Here is a 16809-nt window from a genome sequence, read left to right as displayed (position 1 = left end):
AGCTAGCTGCCAGCTTACACCACAGCCACAGCAACGCCAGATCCGAGCCACATCTGTAACCTACACCACAGCTCACGGCAACACCAGATCCTTAACTTACTGAGCGAGGCCAGGACTCGAACCTGCATCCTCACAGATGCTAGTCAGATTCGCTGAGCCACGACAGGAACTCCCTTCTTTTTGCAATCTGAAATTGAAATGACAGAAGATAATGCGGATTTTCCAAGATTAACTTGGACTGCTTCAGTTCTTATTGAGTAAAATCCTTAGTTTTTAGTAAAGGAGTAACCTGTTATGAACTTAATGGGCCTTGTAGATTTGATAGCAAATAGGAAAATTGATGGAAATTGGGCGGAAGTTCAACTACGATGCCACCCACATCCTTTTTCCCCTTATGTAAAGGTGGGAGAGCCACTGTCCCCTGACTCTTGTCATGACGGTGGGACAGAAAGCAAAGGGAGGCATCTGAAATGCCCTGAAAAATAGTGGAGCCAGGGCAGCTCTATTCTTTATGAGAAAGGCTGAATATTTCTTCCTTTTTCAGTCGCCGTAACATCACCACCTCATCCACATAAATCGAATGTATTTCCAGCAAATAACCAATTTTTTTTTTTTTTTTTGGTCTTTTTTTTTTGGTCTTTTTAGGACCACACCCACGGTATATGGAGATTCCCAGGCTAGGGGTCCAATCAGAGCTGTAGCCACCGGCCTACACCAGAGCCACAGCAACGCCAGATGCAAGCCATGTCTGCGATCTACATCACAGCTCACGGCAATGCTGGAATCCTTAGCCTACTGAGCGAGGCCAGGGATCGAACCTGAAACCCCATGGTTCCTAGTCGGATTTGTTTCTGCTGCGCCACGATGGGAACTCCCCTATTTTTAAACTTCCTTTAAAAAATTTTTACGACTTCCCTTGTGGTGCAGTGGGTTATGGATCTGTTGTTGTTACTGCAGCAGCTCTGGTCACTGCTGTGGCGAAGGTTTGATCCCTAGCCTGGAAACTGCCACATGCCTTAGATGTGGCCAAAAAAAGGAAAATAAAAAATAATTTTGAAAATTTAATTACAAATTGATTGTTTCAAATGACTTGGCATGTATGTGTATTTTCAGATTCCAAAGCCGTATCTAAAATGGTGTATTAGGTTTTCAGTCAAATGTATATTTAATGTTTTGCCTGCCCCCAATGCAAGTAAAGCACTGTTTAGAATGCAAAACCGAACGGTGGCAAGTGGAGGATTTATTTACTAAATTTTTTATTTAGTATTAATTTGATGTCGAACTGTCCAGGGTGCCCATTGGCTAGAGGACCTACATTTTACTCTGGTGACATTCCCAGTCTAAAAATCACTTAAGTGAGAAGAGAAATTTAATTGTAGCTGTAGACAAGAATAATGTGGAAAAGTTTCTTCACAGTGCTGTTTTGGAGCTGCACCGTAGTGGCTGCCGAGGTAATCTATCAGTTTGTGAGTGTCTACAAAATGCAACTCTCTAGATAACAGGTTTAAAGTAAAGATTTAATACAGTCTCCATCTCCTATGATGTTGCAGTGACAGTTTAAAACTCATTCTCTAAATCTCAGCAGACTTTATAGCTAGCAGTGGGCCAATATAAAGTTTAATAGCATTACAACACATAAATCATCTTTTAAAGATGCTACTAGTAGCTCCAATATTAAATGCAGACAATCGCCTGTGTTATAAATAATTTATCAAACACCATTTCAGATTAGCCTTCCATGCTGAGTTATTTATTTTAGCCTTTTCTGTACGATTCCTAAGGCACTTTTTGAGAGATCCATTACTGGTCAGTTTAATGAACTTGGGGGTCTGTTTTGTCCCCTCAAGCACTCGGGTACAGCTGTGGTGACCATTACGTGGCCGACGTGGACCTCTTTGTGCCTGTGACAAGTGCTGCGCATTTGTCATGCAGCGGTAAATGGAGCTGCACATTGGAGTCCAGGGACACATTGTGTGCTGCGGTGATGGAGACAAACAGATAGCGCTATAAAGTGCTGCTTGTCACAGCCGACGTGGAGTACAGTACATCACTCTGATTGTAATCTCATTTAAGAAGCAGGGGTGGCCCGGGGGACTGATAGTCCCAGTTAGTTTGGGCTTTGTAGCTATAAAGCAGGAAGTGCTCCTTTTATATTCTCTGAACTTTTAGGGAGTGTGCTTTTTGCTTGGATTAATTATTAGAGGAACTTCTCCACAGCTCTGTGGGAAGACTTGTCAGCAGGTTTGTTTGGACCTCCTCCTCTTGCCTGGGGTTTGGTCCAGGCCGTCAACTGCTTAGAGAGAAATTGTCTCTAGGAGCCCGCTGGCTTGCTCTGTTAAGTAAGTTACCATTTATTAAGCCGTAGCTATGTGCCAAACCCTATGGTAGGTGCCTTCTGTACTTCATTTCTAATTCTTGCAGCAGCCTTATGATAAATCCTGATGTATCGTCACTGTATCACACAGGAGCGGCATGAACTCAGAGAGGTGATATGACTCGTGAGGTTGCACAGCAGTAAGTAGGAAACTGGAGATCCAAACCCAGTCTGTCTGCCTCCACATCTGTCAGATGATCTTGAACCTGGGTTGCCCAGCTACCTTGCAGTCACTGGGGTTGTGGTGGTCTTGGCTGAGCAGCTCAAAGTAAAAGAAAGCTGCCGTTGGCCTGGAGGGCCATTTTTCCGATAGCCTGGTTGAGTCTGGCTGCTCTGTCTACACACGGAATCCAAGTTCCCTTGTGACTAGCAACGTAAATCCAAGAACAGCTGGCCAGGGGAGGATGGCGGCCCGGCAGTGGGAGAGAGCCTCACACCTGGGCCTGGCCAGCTGTCCCCAGGCAGATGCTGCTCAGAGCTCAGGTCACTTCACCTCTTCCAGAAAACGGAGGGGCAATATTTCCCTATGAAGAATGAATCCTAAAGGCGGTAACAATGCTTCTTGTATTTACTGCAGGCCAGAGACAGATAAAAATGTGGTGTTTTCCCCCACCTCTTGCTTTTAGTTTGTGGTTTTTCTCGATAGCTTTCCTAAATATGTGGTAGCACGTGTTAAAGACAAGACTTGTTTAATTGTGAAATTCCACTATAAAGAAAACACAGTAAGAATATGCCCAGTAGCATATTTGCATATCTGTCTAGAATTCTGGGTATGGAAATACTGTGGTAAGAGACCATAGTCGTCACATGAGGCAGTTCCTGGAACATAGTAGGTGTCTGTAAATATTTGTTGAAGACATTAACTGTGTAAGTGGTTAGACAAAAGAGCCTTAGTAATTTTTACCCGATTTGCCTTTTGAGGGTTTTTGCTGGGGGTGGGGGATATATGAAGTAAGACTTTGGATCTGAATATTGCTCTCTCTCCGCCGTATTACACTGTAGAAATGTGTAGGTGGTGGTCTCTGGGCGGTTTTGGGAAACTGTGGAAATGACCATCAGAGGGGCTGCTGGTTGGCCCAGAGAGAGATGGGCAGCCACCATCCTTCTCTTAAACTTGCTCAGGTTCTGAAGATCCTTGCTGATGGGGGAGCGACACCTGCATCAAGAGACAGCTGTCTCCTGTCCCCGACGTGCCAAGGAGCTCACAGCTGAGTCAGGCTACTTGTGAGCTGGTGTGGTGCCCTGGCATTCCGGCTCTGGAGCCCAATGGACCTGTCTTACTATTTCCTACTGTGCGACCCTGTGGGCTCTCTCAGCCTTAGTTTTTGACAGTACCAACCTCAGAAGGTGGTTAAGGGCAGGAGTAAAATTGATGATCATCAAAGTGCCTGCCTAACTCAGTACTTGGCACATTATACTAAGTGCTCAGTAAATTGTAAGGTTCACTCCTTTCATAAATCTTCAGCCCTGTGTATGTGAGAGGGAGGTAGGACTGGGGGGAAAAAAAAGACTTGTGAGATTTCCTTCCTTAAGGAATTATCTTCCCTATAATGGGGAGATGGATGGGGTTAAATGTATGTTCCCTAATTTTTAAAGACATACTTAAATAATAGCACATACGATAATTTTATGAGTAAATCAGGCTCTACACAGTACCTTTTACACATTTTTAAGTTTCATAAGTTCATCTACTCACATTAAGGAATATTTGGAAAATAAATCTTCCATTCCCATCCCCAAATATAAACTAGTTTGAGAAATTTAAACCTGCGGAGCTGTAACCACTGCCAGCAGGATTTGTGACGTCTACTTAGCACTGTTGGCTGGCTCCAAGCACCAGCAGCAGTGACAAGAAAGCAAAGGAAATAATAGAACAGCAGAGAAAGGAGGAGAAGAGGAGGTGGTAGATCAGGAGAAGGATGTAACAAGCAAGACACACACGCACACACACGTTGTTTATTAAGAGAAGCAAGTTGGAATGGGGTTGCATTTGTGAAGTTAGTGGTTGGTTTTTGCTGTCTCTGTGGCAGCAGCAGTAGCAGCAGCAACCATCTCCTGCTCTGAGATGCTTTCTTTGCTCCCACCTTCACTGGTTGCTGGTAAGGCCTTTGGCCTCTATAGACTTGGGACTCTCAGCAGAGAATTTCCTATCAGAGGATCCTGTTTGAATGAATCCTACAGGGCTCTATCTGCGCAAGAGGATAACTGGTTTCATTGGCCCCACATAGGTACTGCTCAGGAAGTGAAAAAAAAATCTGGTGGGATCAAGATCAGAATAACCCCCAGCCCCTGCTGCTGGGTTGCTGAGGATCCCACTTCCAGCAGGGCCTTCTCTATCCTTCTGTGAGTCTGCAGAGGGCGCTCATGTCACTGGCATCCCACTTACTGGCTTAGGGCAGGCAGGGGAGCAGGAGGCCTGAGAGTGATCTCTCAGATCTTCTCGTGACTTGAAGCCAGTGAACCTGCTCTTTGATGTCAGACTGGAATTTGGGGCCTGGCACTGGCGTTTCTCCCAGGATGTTCCTTTAGTTCATCTTGCATGTATATGGCCCCTCATGCCTGGGAAGGAGCTGAAGTTAATATTAATAGTCTCTTCTTTGGGAGATTTTTTTTTTTTTTTGGTCCTTGTTGTGTAAAGAGCTTGAACTTGGCATTTCTCCAGGACTTGCCTTGCTGCTGCTGGTCTTCTGTTTCACTGCCCTGTTTTCTGAATGTCTGGTGTGCAGCCTGTCTTCAGCCCTCCCTGAGGCTTTGCTGACCCAGCCGGTTCCCACAGCTCCTTTTCAGTTATCAATTAACTCTCACTACACTGCGTTGTAGTTCCTTGGGTCTCTTGATCCCACTGGACTCTACACCCCTGCAGGGCAGGGGTCTTGGAGGCTTTGCCCATCTCTGCATCCCTAGCTTGGGTACAGGACCCTGCAAGTGATAGGCCTTTGGATAAGAAATGAATTCATCTACTTGTTCACCAGTAACTGTGGGAGACTTAGACTTGCCCTTAAAGGAGAAATGAAAGAGAGTGATTCCAAAAATGAATCACTTTAGTGAACGTGCGTTCTCATTAGTAGGAGGTGATAGAGTTTTTGGGGCAAGAGGTCCCCACCCTTGGCTTTGCCAACATTTCCCCAGAACCATTATGTTCTGGTGTTAGTTTTTTCCCTGTGATACTGACTTTCTTCATTGTGTTACCCAGGAAGCAGATCGCAGCCACTTGGGGACATTTTTGATCACGGGTCTGCCCATGGACCCAAATCCAGCCTACCGTTCATTTTTGTTTAATGGAGTTTCGTTGGCACACGGTCATGCCCATTTGTTTACAGACTGTCTGTGGCTGATTGTGCTGCCATGACTGAGTTGAGTAGTTATGGTGAAGACTCTATATTCACAAAGCCTAAAATATTTACTACCTGGTCCTTTGTAAGGAAGGTTTACCACCCCCCGTTTTAGGTGATAAATTGCTCTGTCAGCCCACAGGATTCAGTTAGGCGGTGAGCGTCTGGTGTGAAGCGGTGTGTTGAAGAGAGGGCGTGTGCGGTAAAGGGGCCCTGACTCACCAGCTGAGGAACCTGGGGCAAATCCTCAAGGAGCTTTGAGACCTTTGGTTCATCTCTAAAACAATGCCTGCCTCATAGGTAGGCTCCCCCCCTTTCCCTTCCTGCTCGTGACAGCGCTGTGGACAGCAGAGCAGCCCCTCCATTTGACTGTGGACATTGTTCTTTTCTTTCTCAGGAGGAGGAAGCCAAGCAGCTAGTGAGTGAAGCCATAGCCGCCGGCATCTTCAATGACCTGGGGTCTGGAAGTAACATTGATCTCTGTGTCATCAGCAAGAGCAAGCTGGATTTTCTCCGCCCGTACTCCGTGCCCAACAAGAAGGGGACCAGGTAAGTGGAAGAGATGAGATTGTTCCTGTGTCCCGCGACTTCCACGGCCACCTTTGTTAGATTCATGACAGTTGGACGGGATTTTCTTGATCCTCACCCGCATTAAGTAAAGCCGGTATCCCCAAGCCAGCTTTACCCAGCAGACCTTTGATTCATTATTTGCTTTACGATTGTGGGCTGCTGTCAGGTTTAGAAAAGTGCTGTCATTTGTAAAACGTTGACGGGAAAGGATGGGTGGAAAGAATCCCAGGTAGGGGTTGTGGGGAGAGGTTTGGATCACTTTCTCTAGTCACTTAAAGACTCCTCTGAATTCTCTATGAAATTCTGTGAGAAGGAACATTTTCCAGGGCAGCCAGCCCGTAGCTTTTCCTCAGGGTGGTTCCAGAGTCCTAAATGGTTATCAACCATTGGTTCAGAGTTAAGAGTCTCTGAGATTTAGCGTCTGGGAGCTACCTGCTGCTTCCTAGCCTGGAGGGAACCTTGCCATTTAGCTTCGAGGCACTGGCTGAGGGGGGGGAGGGTTGGCCCAGCTGGGAGTGGAGGATAAGATTCTTGTTGATTGGCTGATGGAGCCTGGGGACCTGTACTCGCGCAGGTGAGCTGCTCATTTACAGCCCTGTATGGTCCTGACCGCTTCCTTGAAGCCTGAACTGCTTCAGGCTGTGGCTTTGTTGCTTTTTAGGGCCGAATTGTGCAGCATATGGAAGTTCCCAGGCTAGGGGTCAAATTGGAGCTGCAGCTGCAGCCTATGCCACAGGCACAGCAACGCAGGATCCAAGCCATGTGTGCAGCCTACACTGCAGCTCACAGCAATGCCGGATCCTTAACCCACTGACTGGGGCCAGGGATTCAACTTGCATCCTCATGGATACCAGTTGGGCTTGTAACTGCTGAGCCATAATGGGAACTCCTGAGATGTGGCTTCTGAGCTCTGTTCCAGCTGCCTACTCTGAATGTATGCAACAGCATTTATAAACTTGGCTCAGCCAGAGGAGAGGAAAGCACATTATCTCTTCAGTCTCGCTTTAACGCCCACCATGTGTTCTCAGCTCTGCGTAATCCACAAGGAACAAAGAGAACACTGAGAGCCAGCAGGTGTTCACTGCAGGGTCAGCCCAGCTTTGTGGAGACCAGTGTGTTGGTGACAGGTAGGGCAGCGCAGCAGCAATGAGCTCCGGCTCGGGTGGGATCTGTCGTTGCCTGGCGTGGTGACTCGGGGCACCTGTCTCAGAAATGACGGCACTGGACTAGGTGATCTCTAATGAGCCCGAGGACTTCCTTGGGCCCTGGTGGGAAGGGCCTGGGGCTGTGCTGGGAGCACCTTGATGGCCAAGCACCCCTGCGTGGCCCACTTCCCCGTTATTTGCAAGATGCTGCGTGTTCCGAACAGGTCTGTGGTGAAGATGTCGGGGAAGGGGAGGTGATTAGACTGAACACTGTCCTAGGTGAGGATTCCAGAACCACGTCGGAGCCATTGAAAAGTAGTATCTGTGGTTTGCACATGGAACCTGTGCTTAGTGCAGGCGGCCTGGTCCAAAGAGGCGTGAGGCAGCAGCTCATCTTCCTTCCTTGGGATGTAGTCCCTCATCTGTGAAGGAGACAGTAAGTGACAGAACAGAAGGGAAAGGGCCTTGCTGGCTAGTCGTGAAGACCAGTGAGGTGGTGTGAAAGGCACTGAGCACGCAGCGGGTGGCGTAACCTGCCCTCTGCGCCACGTTGCTCCTCCTCACGTGGCAGCAGGCCCTGCCGCAGCAGTGTCCACACTCTGGAACCTTAGCGTCATCTTTTCAGTCAGTGACCGATGGGCGCACTCCCTGGGTTAGGGGAACCCGTTCCCAGAAGGGCATCAGGGTGAGGACAGAGCCTCACGGCCAGACAGGTGTCCTGTGCCCAGTCCTGGGGTCGGTCTGGCCCGTTCCCATTTGTCTGCCCTCAGCCCTTTGCAGCCCACTCTTACTTCAGGTAGAGGCCCTCCTTCGTGCTGCCCGATCCCAGGTGCTGTGACCCAGGATGGTTGGGGGAGCTTGTGTGTCCACACATCCTACAGATGTTGCAGGTCAGATGAATCGGGTCCACTGGAGTCAGGTGGGGCTTTGGCTCCAAGACCACAAGCTGCCGAGGGTCTCCTGTGTGGGAGCAGCGAGGGGTGGGGCATCTTCAAAAGGGGCTGCTGCTCTGATTTGTTAAGAGAACGTGGTGGAGACTACGTGACTGTGGGAAGGTTTTGCAGAAATAAAGGCCACCTGTTCTTGGCTGCACAAACTCCCACATTTGCAGAGCTCTCATACACCTCGCCCTCTTTTTGCTGCTTCCTGCTCTCTCTCTGAGCACGCGCTTTCCGTTTGAGAGGATGGCTTTTTGAGGAGCACGTGGTTATGGCACAGCCAGCATCCCTCTCTTAGTCCATGCTGGGCTGACAGAAACGTCCTAGCTGTGGACAGGAGAGAGGAAGAGTTGGATTTGTGCGCTTTGACAGTGTTGTGATTTCCGGCCCCACCGTGAAATTAGCAGCTCAAATCTGTCTCTCTCCAGACTGCCTTGCGCTCAGAAAAACCTGTCAGATTCATCCTGAGCAAGGTGCTGGTGGTGGTGGGGTGTCCCTGTGGTGCTTTGCTGAGTCTCTACAGGGACAGTTAACTCTCCCTTCTTTAGTCTCCAGAGCTTGGTCAAGAGTCTGCCTGCGGGTCACTTTTATACTCTTTATGCGTCCAAATATTTTTAAAGTGTTTAAGGCAACAGTCATGTCATGCTTGTTACTGTACAAGAGAAGGGTAGTGGCAGCTTAATGAAAGGGCTTGCTTCCTGATGGTTACTGAAAGGTACTTCAGGGAAGCTGAAGCTTGAAGGCAGGTGACCAAATGCTTTCCAGCATCTTCTGGGGATGGTGAGGTAGGCGAGGAAGTTTGAGTGTCCACTCAGTGCTCTGTACTGTCGCTGTGAACGTGCATCTTACTGACCAGGCATCCTGGTCTGTAGCACTTGAGAGCCGAGGAAAGTGAACCTCGGGGCAGCTGAAGCCCCCAAAGGTGGCAGAACTGGCGATTAGGAGGGGCCAGGACTTCAGGCCAGGCCAGCTCGCTGCCTGAGCACTTCTCCCCGTCGCCAGCCCTCCATTGGGCCCTTTGGCAGGGACCCTAACTTGCTTTCGTTTCTCTCGCTAGGTTTGGCCGGTACAGGTGTGAGAAAGGGACCACTGCAGTCCTCACCGAAAAGGTCACTGCCCTGGACATTGAGGTCCTGGAAGAAACAGTCCAGACAATGGACACGTCCTGAGTGGTGTCAGTGGACGGCTGATGATTGCTCTGGAAGACGGGGGGCAGTGGAGGCCCCCTCCCACAAGACCTTTGGCTGGTGTTTGCTGAATGAACCCAATAAACAAAGAAAACCAAGAGAAGTGGCTGAGGTCTGGGAGCTGTGTGGGTTTTTTGTTTGTGTTTTTGGCTGCTGAGGGCCATCGACCACCTGGCCCTCCCCCCTTCAGGATGTTAATCCCTCCGCGAGTGCTGCTCTGTGTTCAGGTGGCTCTAAGGGCAACGTAACCCTCCCCAGACAGACGTGGCCTCGTTTGCTGCAGGAAGTCAGGTTGCGTTTCTTGGATTCTTCAGACACTTGGAATACTCACCCCTTGTGTGAACATACTTTGTCCTTGTTCAGGGTGGCCCCAGGTGTTCTTACGTTTGTCTTTAAGGTTGAGTGCAGCGCAGCCCTTTACCCCAGCAGCCACGTGGGAAAGAGAGATGGTTGGTTCTGAGCACCGAGAAAAAGCAGCCAGGCAGACAGCTGCTTTGCTAGAGCTGCATGAAGCTGGGTGAATGCCACCTTGGCCAGTTTCACGGAAGTCAGAGGAAAGCTTTGGGGCGTACTAGCTCTAATAATTAGGCTACGATCATTTCGCAAACACACACCCAGGCCCAGTGAATGACTGGGGGTCCTGGTGGCAGGCAGAATTGTTCTCATGGAGCTGCAGGTGGATGGCATGCAGAAAGCATGTTCACCTGTGGCCAGGGCTGATGCTGCCAAGAGAGACAGAGACACATAGGGATTCTGAGAGTCGTAAGCAGAATATTTGCAAAAATTCTGTCCAGAATTGGGAGTTCCCATCATGGCGCAGTGGAAACAAATACAACTAGGAACGATGAGGTTGCGGGTTTGATCCCTGGCCTTGCTCAGTGGGTTAAGCATCCGGCGTTGCCATGAGCTGTAGTGTAGGTCACCGATGCAGCTCAGATCCTGCGTTGCTGTGGTGTAGGCCTGCAGCTCTAGCTCTGATTGAACCTGTAGCCTGGGAATCTCCATATGCCATGGGTGCAGCCCTGAAAAGCAAAAACAAAAAACTGTCCAGAATCAGGAAAACTTTCAATGGTGAATGCCAGAGAGAAGGGAGGGTCTGACTGTCCCCCACAGCGAGCGTGGCTGGGAGACCTAAGAAGCCCAGAGCCATGGTCTTCCAGTGACCCCACTCTTGGACTAGCCTCCCTTGTTCAACTGCCCGGAGGGGGTGGGGAGGACAATGGAACTATTTAGGACAGCAACTTGGCTGATGATTTATCAAAATTATCTGTGGAGCTTAAAAAAATTCCCAGATTACTCAGAATGTCTGGGGCCTGAGAAAAGTGTGTTTTTAAAGGCGGCTCAAGAATTGTGCTGCAGTGTGAAACGGTTTTAAAATTACTCATGACTCACCCTTATTTACAGAAGGAACCCCTCTCACCCCATTTTATTTCAACCATGGAGAACAAGTACAAAGCAAAGGTTGCATCTGAAGAAAATCTCTCAAACCTGACAGTGTTACAGTAGAACGGAGTTCACACATGGAAACAGCGTGTGGCCCAGCCCCAGTCCTTTCTCCCCAGGGAGACGGGTCAGAGTGCCTGACCAGGACACCAGTGGGGCGGAAGGGCTTGTGCTCTGTCTGCAGGGCTGAACTGTCACCACGTCAGTGGACGACAGCTTGGGACATCTGAGGATTAACTTGAGTATAAAAACAAAATTCAAGCTATTACCTTCAGAGCTTGCGTTTTCCTTAAGTAAGTTCACATTTATAAATTAGTCTTCACAGTTAATCCTATTTGGGAACAAGAAATAAGTGAACACATTTCCGGTTTCCTGCAAATAATACAGTTGTACATTAACTCTTGACTCCATGGTCCATGCACTTTAGTTTTGTGAAGGGGTGAGTGGCTACCACTTTTGGATCATCTACAATGGGCTAGATAACTTACACATTTTATTTCAAATTCTGCCAGCAACCCTGAAGGTAGATGTCACTAGTCCCATTTTACAGATGAGGAAACAGGCTCAGAGAGGCTAAGAAACTCGCCCAAGGCCATGCTAGGAAGCTGCAGAACCAGAGCTTGTACAGAGAACAGCCTGAGGGCAGAGTCTTTATATTTTTTTGTATCCTATGCTTTCTTCTCACGGAGGAAAACACTTAACACTGATCATGAAATGAACTGCCAGCCTTCAAGCAGGTGACTAGTGCCTGGTACATAGCAGGTGTTCGGGAGAGGATGGCTGAGCCGGACTGCGCAGAAAACACTCGTGGCTTTCAAACATGATTTGCCTCTATGCCAGATGCTGGGTTCTCCTCATTGTCATTCCTCAAGTTACACATGTAGATAAAAACATTAGGAAAATCTCCACTCTACTTTTAAAAAATTATTTCCGCTTTCTCCCTTTACAACAGAGTAAATTAAGCACACAGCTTGATTGTTTGGAAAGATTCTAAGAGCTAAACCGAACTTGCTACTAACCATTTTCAAAGGCTCACTACAAATCACACAGCCTCCTGCGATTCTCCTTAGTACAGACCTTGACAAGTCACTGAGGGAATTATCCTAAAGATTCACATTACAATCCAGATAGAAGGGGTGCGGCAGAGGCTCGCTGAACCACCCACCACCCTTGTCGACAAACCCCAGCTGAGCGTGTCCATGACAGTTGAAAGAAAGGACTTTCGAATGTGACCACCAGTAACACGTGACCAGTGCCCCTCCCCCCAGCGGCCCTGCATTCAGCATCTGCGGTGAAGCCCACGCCCCCTCTGGGGAACCTGCGGAACCCTCTTGTCTCGGTTGGTCTCGGCTACCCGGTGGCCACTGTGGCGAGAAGACTCAGGTAAGGCAGAGTGGCGTGGCTTCTGAGGAGGACGCCGTGTCCGCGCTCAGGTGCTCGAAGTCCACACGTGCATCTGTCTGGCAACCTGGTGCACGTATCCGATGTCGGGTCTCTGGTTGGGGTCGGGGTAGATGCACATACTGACCAGTTCTCGTAACTGCAGGGGAGAGAACGGTGCATGTTATCCTTGAGCAGCCGTTGGGGCTCTGCATCCACCCGCTGGACCCTCGTGGCAACTAGGTGAGGAAAGACGCTCAAGGGGGGTGGTGGGTGAGTAGTCACAGTCACCAGAGGAGAGCCAGGACCAGGCCTAGGCCTGTCTGACCCCAAAGACCATCTGGGGAGTGGCTGTCTCCAAATAATTGTGAACCTGCCACTGTCTGCGGGGCCGAGCAAGTCTGTGCATCCAGTGTGCGTGTCTGCGGCTGCTGTCAGTCACACAGATGCCCAAACCAGAGGACGAAACTCGAGGCAAGGGCTTATTGATCATAATAAATGCATTAACATGCAGCAGAGCTGCAGTCTGCCCACCCCCGGCCTCTTTATTGTGCTCATGAAAGACGGGGCTTTTAATTATACAGACACTGAAGGCTGCTCCTGCCTCGGGGTGGGGGAGGGGCACCTTGGGCCTCTGATCCCCTCCATTCTTCTGATAGCCAGAGTGCCAATTATTTTAATGGTAATTAAAATAATGACCTTAAAAAGCCTACATCTTAACTTGCATCACTGAGCTCACTGCAGTTTTTTCATTTAAATACCTGCTCCTGGAGGGGCTGGTCTGGGCAGCAGCAGGGAGAGGGGAGGCCCTGGATAAGTGGGTTCACGAGGACCTGACCGTGCCCAGGGAGTCTGGGGAGGGCATGAGGGCCCTGCGGAGGCCCGGGGTTCTGTGGATGTGCCATGTTTCACTCCTGAGGTGCTCCAGGCTGAGGGGCCTGGGAGAGGGTCCGACCTGTGTGCTGCCTTTTGGGATTCCAGTGCTTTATAAACACTGCGGAGCCCCTGGCTAGATGCAGCTGAGCTTGCAGCTGGCCTGGACACTCCGAGAGTCTCAGGTTTGCCTATGATGAGCGACATTCTCCAGAACCCTACAGTATTCGGAGGATGGTAGCTGTGGTTGGCCTCCGACAGGTTGAAGTGCCCAAGAAAACTGGATTAAGGTAAAGTCTGCGTGATCCGAGTTGCTCATCTGTGCGTAGTAGACCACACAGCTGGCAGTAAGTCCATGTCTGAACATTTAAGAAGAGAAAGTGTCTTATTTCCATTTCTAAAAGGTGATACACCTTCAAAAGTGAGGCATGGCTCCAGTGCTAAGAATTAGCCGCCTCTAGAAGCCGCACGTAACTGGTGAAAGCCACGTGTTCCAGGGAGTAGGAGCTCGTGAAGATGCAAGAACTGGCTTCAGAGAGAAGGGGGTTTTATGTGGATTTGCTCATTTCGGCTTCATAACCAGGAGGCAGAGGTCACAGTTCCCATGTATAGATGGGAAACTGAGACACAGAGAAGCTGTCATTTGCTCCAAGCTGTCTGACTCCAGGCTTCTTAAATTCCAACAAACATAATTCCAAATTCAAACAAAAGATGGGAAAGAAAAATCAAATGCAACTATTAACTTGGGGAAGAACTCTTAACTAGTCCTTGCCTTTCCTGCCAGCTTCCACCCCAGTGCCTAAGTACTTCCTCCAAAGGTACACAGAACTCTCGGAGCAAACGCCAGGGAAGGGGGAAGAGATGTGGCAAGGATGGCACAGTGGCTGGTACAGGGTCATCTGAGTCAAAACCCACCTTCATCACCTGCCAGTTATGTGATCTTGGGCCAGTGAGTTAACCAGTCTCCGTTTCCTTCTAATGGCACGGGTGGGGGGCGGGGGGAGGGATGGAACAGCAAGTCAGAAACACGAGCTGTTGTTACTGTGAGGCAATGGCCTGTGGTCCTGCAGGGTAGGCCCGTGGAGGGCTCAGGCTCCTTGTCACACCCATGAGCACTGACCTTGCACAGAAATAACAAGAATAGCTGCTGGATACTGTGTCTTTTCTCTGCGCCAGGCCCTGTGCTCCATCCAGTGGCTCCTTTGGGTGCGGCTGGCGGCAGGCTGTCGGCCTGGCCACCTGAGCACATCACGTGCGTCCCCCCGATTCTCACACTGATCCTGAGAGGCAGAGTCCAGGATCGCCCCCAGTTACAGTTGGCCACTGGGGACTCAGTTCAGTGGCTCACCCAAGCGAGTGAGCGGAGTGTGCAAACCTATGCATCTGTCTACACCCTCAACCGTGCTGTGCTGTAAACCTGGCATTTCATCCTCCCATTTTAGCCACAAAGTCAAAATAGAAGCCCTGGTTTCAAGACGAGGGAACCGAGGGAGATGACGCTCGCGCACAGCCCGGGGGTCAGCCCCTGCACCCAGCGTGCTCGAAGTGAGAGGCCAAGGGGCGCGGCGGCGTAGGTCTGTGACAGCACCGCGGCCCGTCTGCTGGCTGTGGTTTCCTGTCATGGGAGCTGAGTGGCCGCCAATGGTGGTGTGGGGCCAGCCAAGGCCCTGCCACCCCGGGTGTCTGGCTCCTGATGTCTGACACCACACGAGCCTCACGCTCGAGCACCGGGTTGGGAGCCAAATGGGCAGAAGTGGGCTGACAGGCAGCTCCTGCCGCTTGCTGTGCCCGTGCACAGGCCACAGCCCTGCTGTCCGGGGCCGCCCTGGGGTCCCTGAGACCCCACTGGCCAAATCAATCTACTTCCCGCCCTCCCCCGCGTCACTTGCTGGGGGCTCCTCCTCCTCCTCTGCCCTGTTAAGGTGGCAGAGCCCTGGGATTTTGGAACCGGCGGCAAGCTCACCTTCTCAGAGTAATGCTCTCCAGGGAGAGGCGGGTAGTCGCACTGCTCGATCTTCTGGCAGAGGGAGAAGAGATTCATCTTATCTCCGTAGAAGGGGCTCTGAAGAGCTGCCATCTGCAAGGAGAGCAGATGAGAGAGATGAGCGTTCAGCTGGAGGTCCAGGGCCAAGGGGGCCGCTCCAGACAGCAGTGCGCTGCTTCCTGGTCCTCATGGCAGTGGCTGTGCAGCAGGGCTCCCCCACACCCTGAGGAGGCTGGGGTTCGAGAGAAAGTTTTAGCAAATTTAAAGTTTTAACCTGATCCCTGCTATACAAGCAAATTAAATAGGACAAAGGTTTTGGTGACGGAACTGTGAAGACAGCAAGGAAGGGGCAGCTGAAAGCTGAGGGCCAGCTGCGCACAGGCCACACCCGGCCTCTCACACCTCGGCTCCCACATGGCAGATGGGAGATCGGCTCGGCTCAGCAGGAGTTGTGCTTGGGACTGGTGGGTTCCCCTTGGTGTGCTTACATTTGCAAAAAGCAATTCCAAAGACACCCGTGGGGGGAGGTCTATTTAAGAAACCAGTTTAGAAATGGGAGTTCCCTCCGTGGTGTAATGTGTTAAGAATCTGACTGCCACCGCTCGGGTCACTGCAGAGGTGTGGGTTCGATCACTGGCCCAGGGCAGTGGGTTAAAGGGGTTTGGCCTTGCCAACACTGTGGTGTAGGTCACAGCCGCAGCTTGGATTCGGTTCTGGCGAGGGAACTTCCGTACAGCATGCATGAGGCCATTAAAAAAGAAATTAATTTAGGAAACTATTTACCTAAGGACTAGTATTGAGAGGGGGCTGGAGGGGTCAGTGAGGCATTTCATGTTTGGCTTTCATTCTGGCTGCTCTCGCCTGTTGGTTACAGAGCTACTGTGTCAAAGCCCAATGCTCAGGGCCAGGGCTGCTGCTGTGGGCAGAGGGTAAGCAGGAGGAGGCCCTTGGATGCAGGGGCCTGGGATCCTCTGCTTATGGAAGCTCCGGGGTGGAAGCTTCTGAATCCCAGCTCTGCGCTCACTGGCTGTGGCTCTGGCCTTTGCTTTTCTCATCCATAAAATGGACCAGGCTGCGCGGGCGGGGCCAGGGGAGGCGGCGGCTGACGCAGGAGGCGGCAAACCTCGGCCTGAGCCGTTATCCGGCTCCGCCCGGAAGGCCGGCTCTCCTGGGGGCCAGGGAGGGGGCCCCAGCCGGTGCTCACCCTGACGGAACTGCCCTGCCTGCCCGTCTGGAGGGCGCTCAGATGCCCCGCCTTTCAGAGCCCCGCCAGGGGGCGCACAGGAGCCCAGCACGACGCCCGCCAGCGCCCCCTGCCGATTACTCTGCAAAGGGTGCAACTGCTGCCTTCACGCCTCCCTGAGAGTAATCGCGCCCACCTTCCAGGAGCCAGGCGGGCAGGGCGGCTCTGCTCGGGCTCCACCGTGGGGGCTGTGGGACACCTGAGGAATCCTCGCTCCCCTTCAGGCCCGGAGGGCATACAGCGAACCTGGTCCCCAAGGGAGGGAGGAAGCGGTGGTGGCTCATCAGCTTTCGTTTCCTGGCCGCCCCCCACAACCCCTGTTCACCCTGTGAACAGGTCA

General features: G+C 50.9%; 2 protein-coding genes across 14 annotated transcripts in view; one reads left to right on the top strand and one right to left on the bottom strand.

Annotated features, from left to right (window-relative positions):
* The window catches only part of PSMB7 (proteasome 20S subunit beta 7), a 63130-nt gene extending 53486 nt beyond the window's left edge, over positions 1-9644 (top strand). The window contains 2 exon segments of the mRNA NM_001097476.2: positions 6104-6255; positions 9417-9644. Of these exon segments, the coding sequence (NP_001090945.1) occupies positions 6104-6255; positions 9417-9528 (264 nt within the window). The 3' untranslated portion in view covers positions 9529-9644.
* Positions 9645-10940: 1296 nt separating this feature from the next.
* NEK6 (NIMA related kinase 6) overlaps positions 10941-16809 on the bottom strand; it is a 92867-nt gene continuing 86998 nt past the window's right edge. For 12 of the 13 annotated variants that reach the window (XM_084989641.1, XM_084989746.1, XM_084989280.1 and 9 more), the window contains 2 exons: positions 15206-15319; positions 10944-12529 (listed from right to left, as the gene is read on the bottom strand). In XM_084989641.1, the coding sequence (XP_084845767.1) occupies positions 12419-12529; positions 15206-15319 (225 nt within the window). In that variant the 3' untranslated portion in view covers positions 10944-12418. 13 annotated transcript variants of the gene reach the window in all.

This window comes from Sus scrofa, chromosome 1 (genome assembly GCF_054392235.1).
Source record: "Sus scrofa isolate SSC_HxYL_T2T_F1_AM1 chromosome 1, Sscrofa_HxYL_maternal_Yorkshire_Landrace_v2.0, whole genome shotgun sequence".
Taxonomy (NCBI): Eukaryota; Metazoa; Chordata; class Mammalia; order Artiodactyla; family Suidae; genus Sus; species Sus scrofa.
Note: the sequence above shows the minus strand (reverse complement) of the source record. Positions and strands in the feature narration are given on the sequence as shown.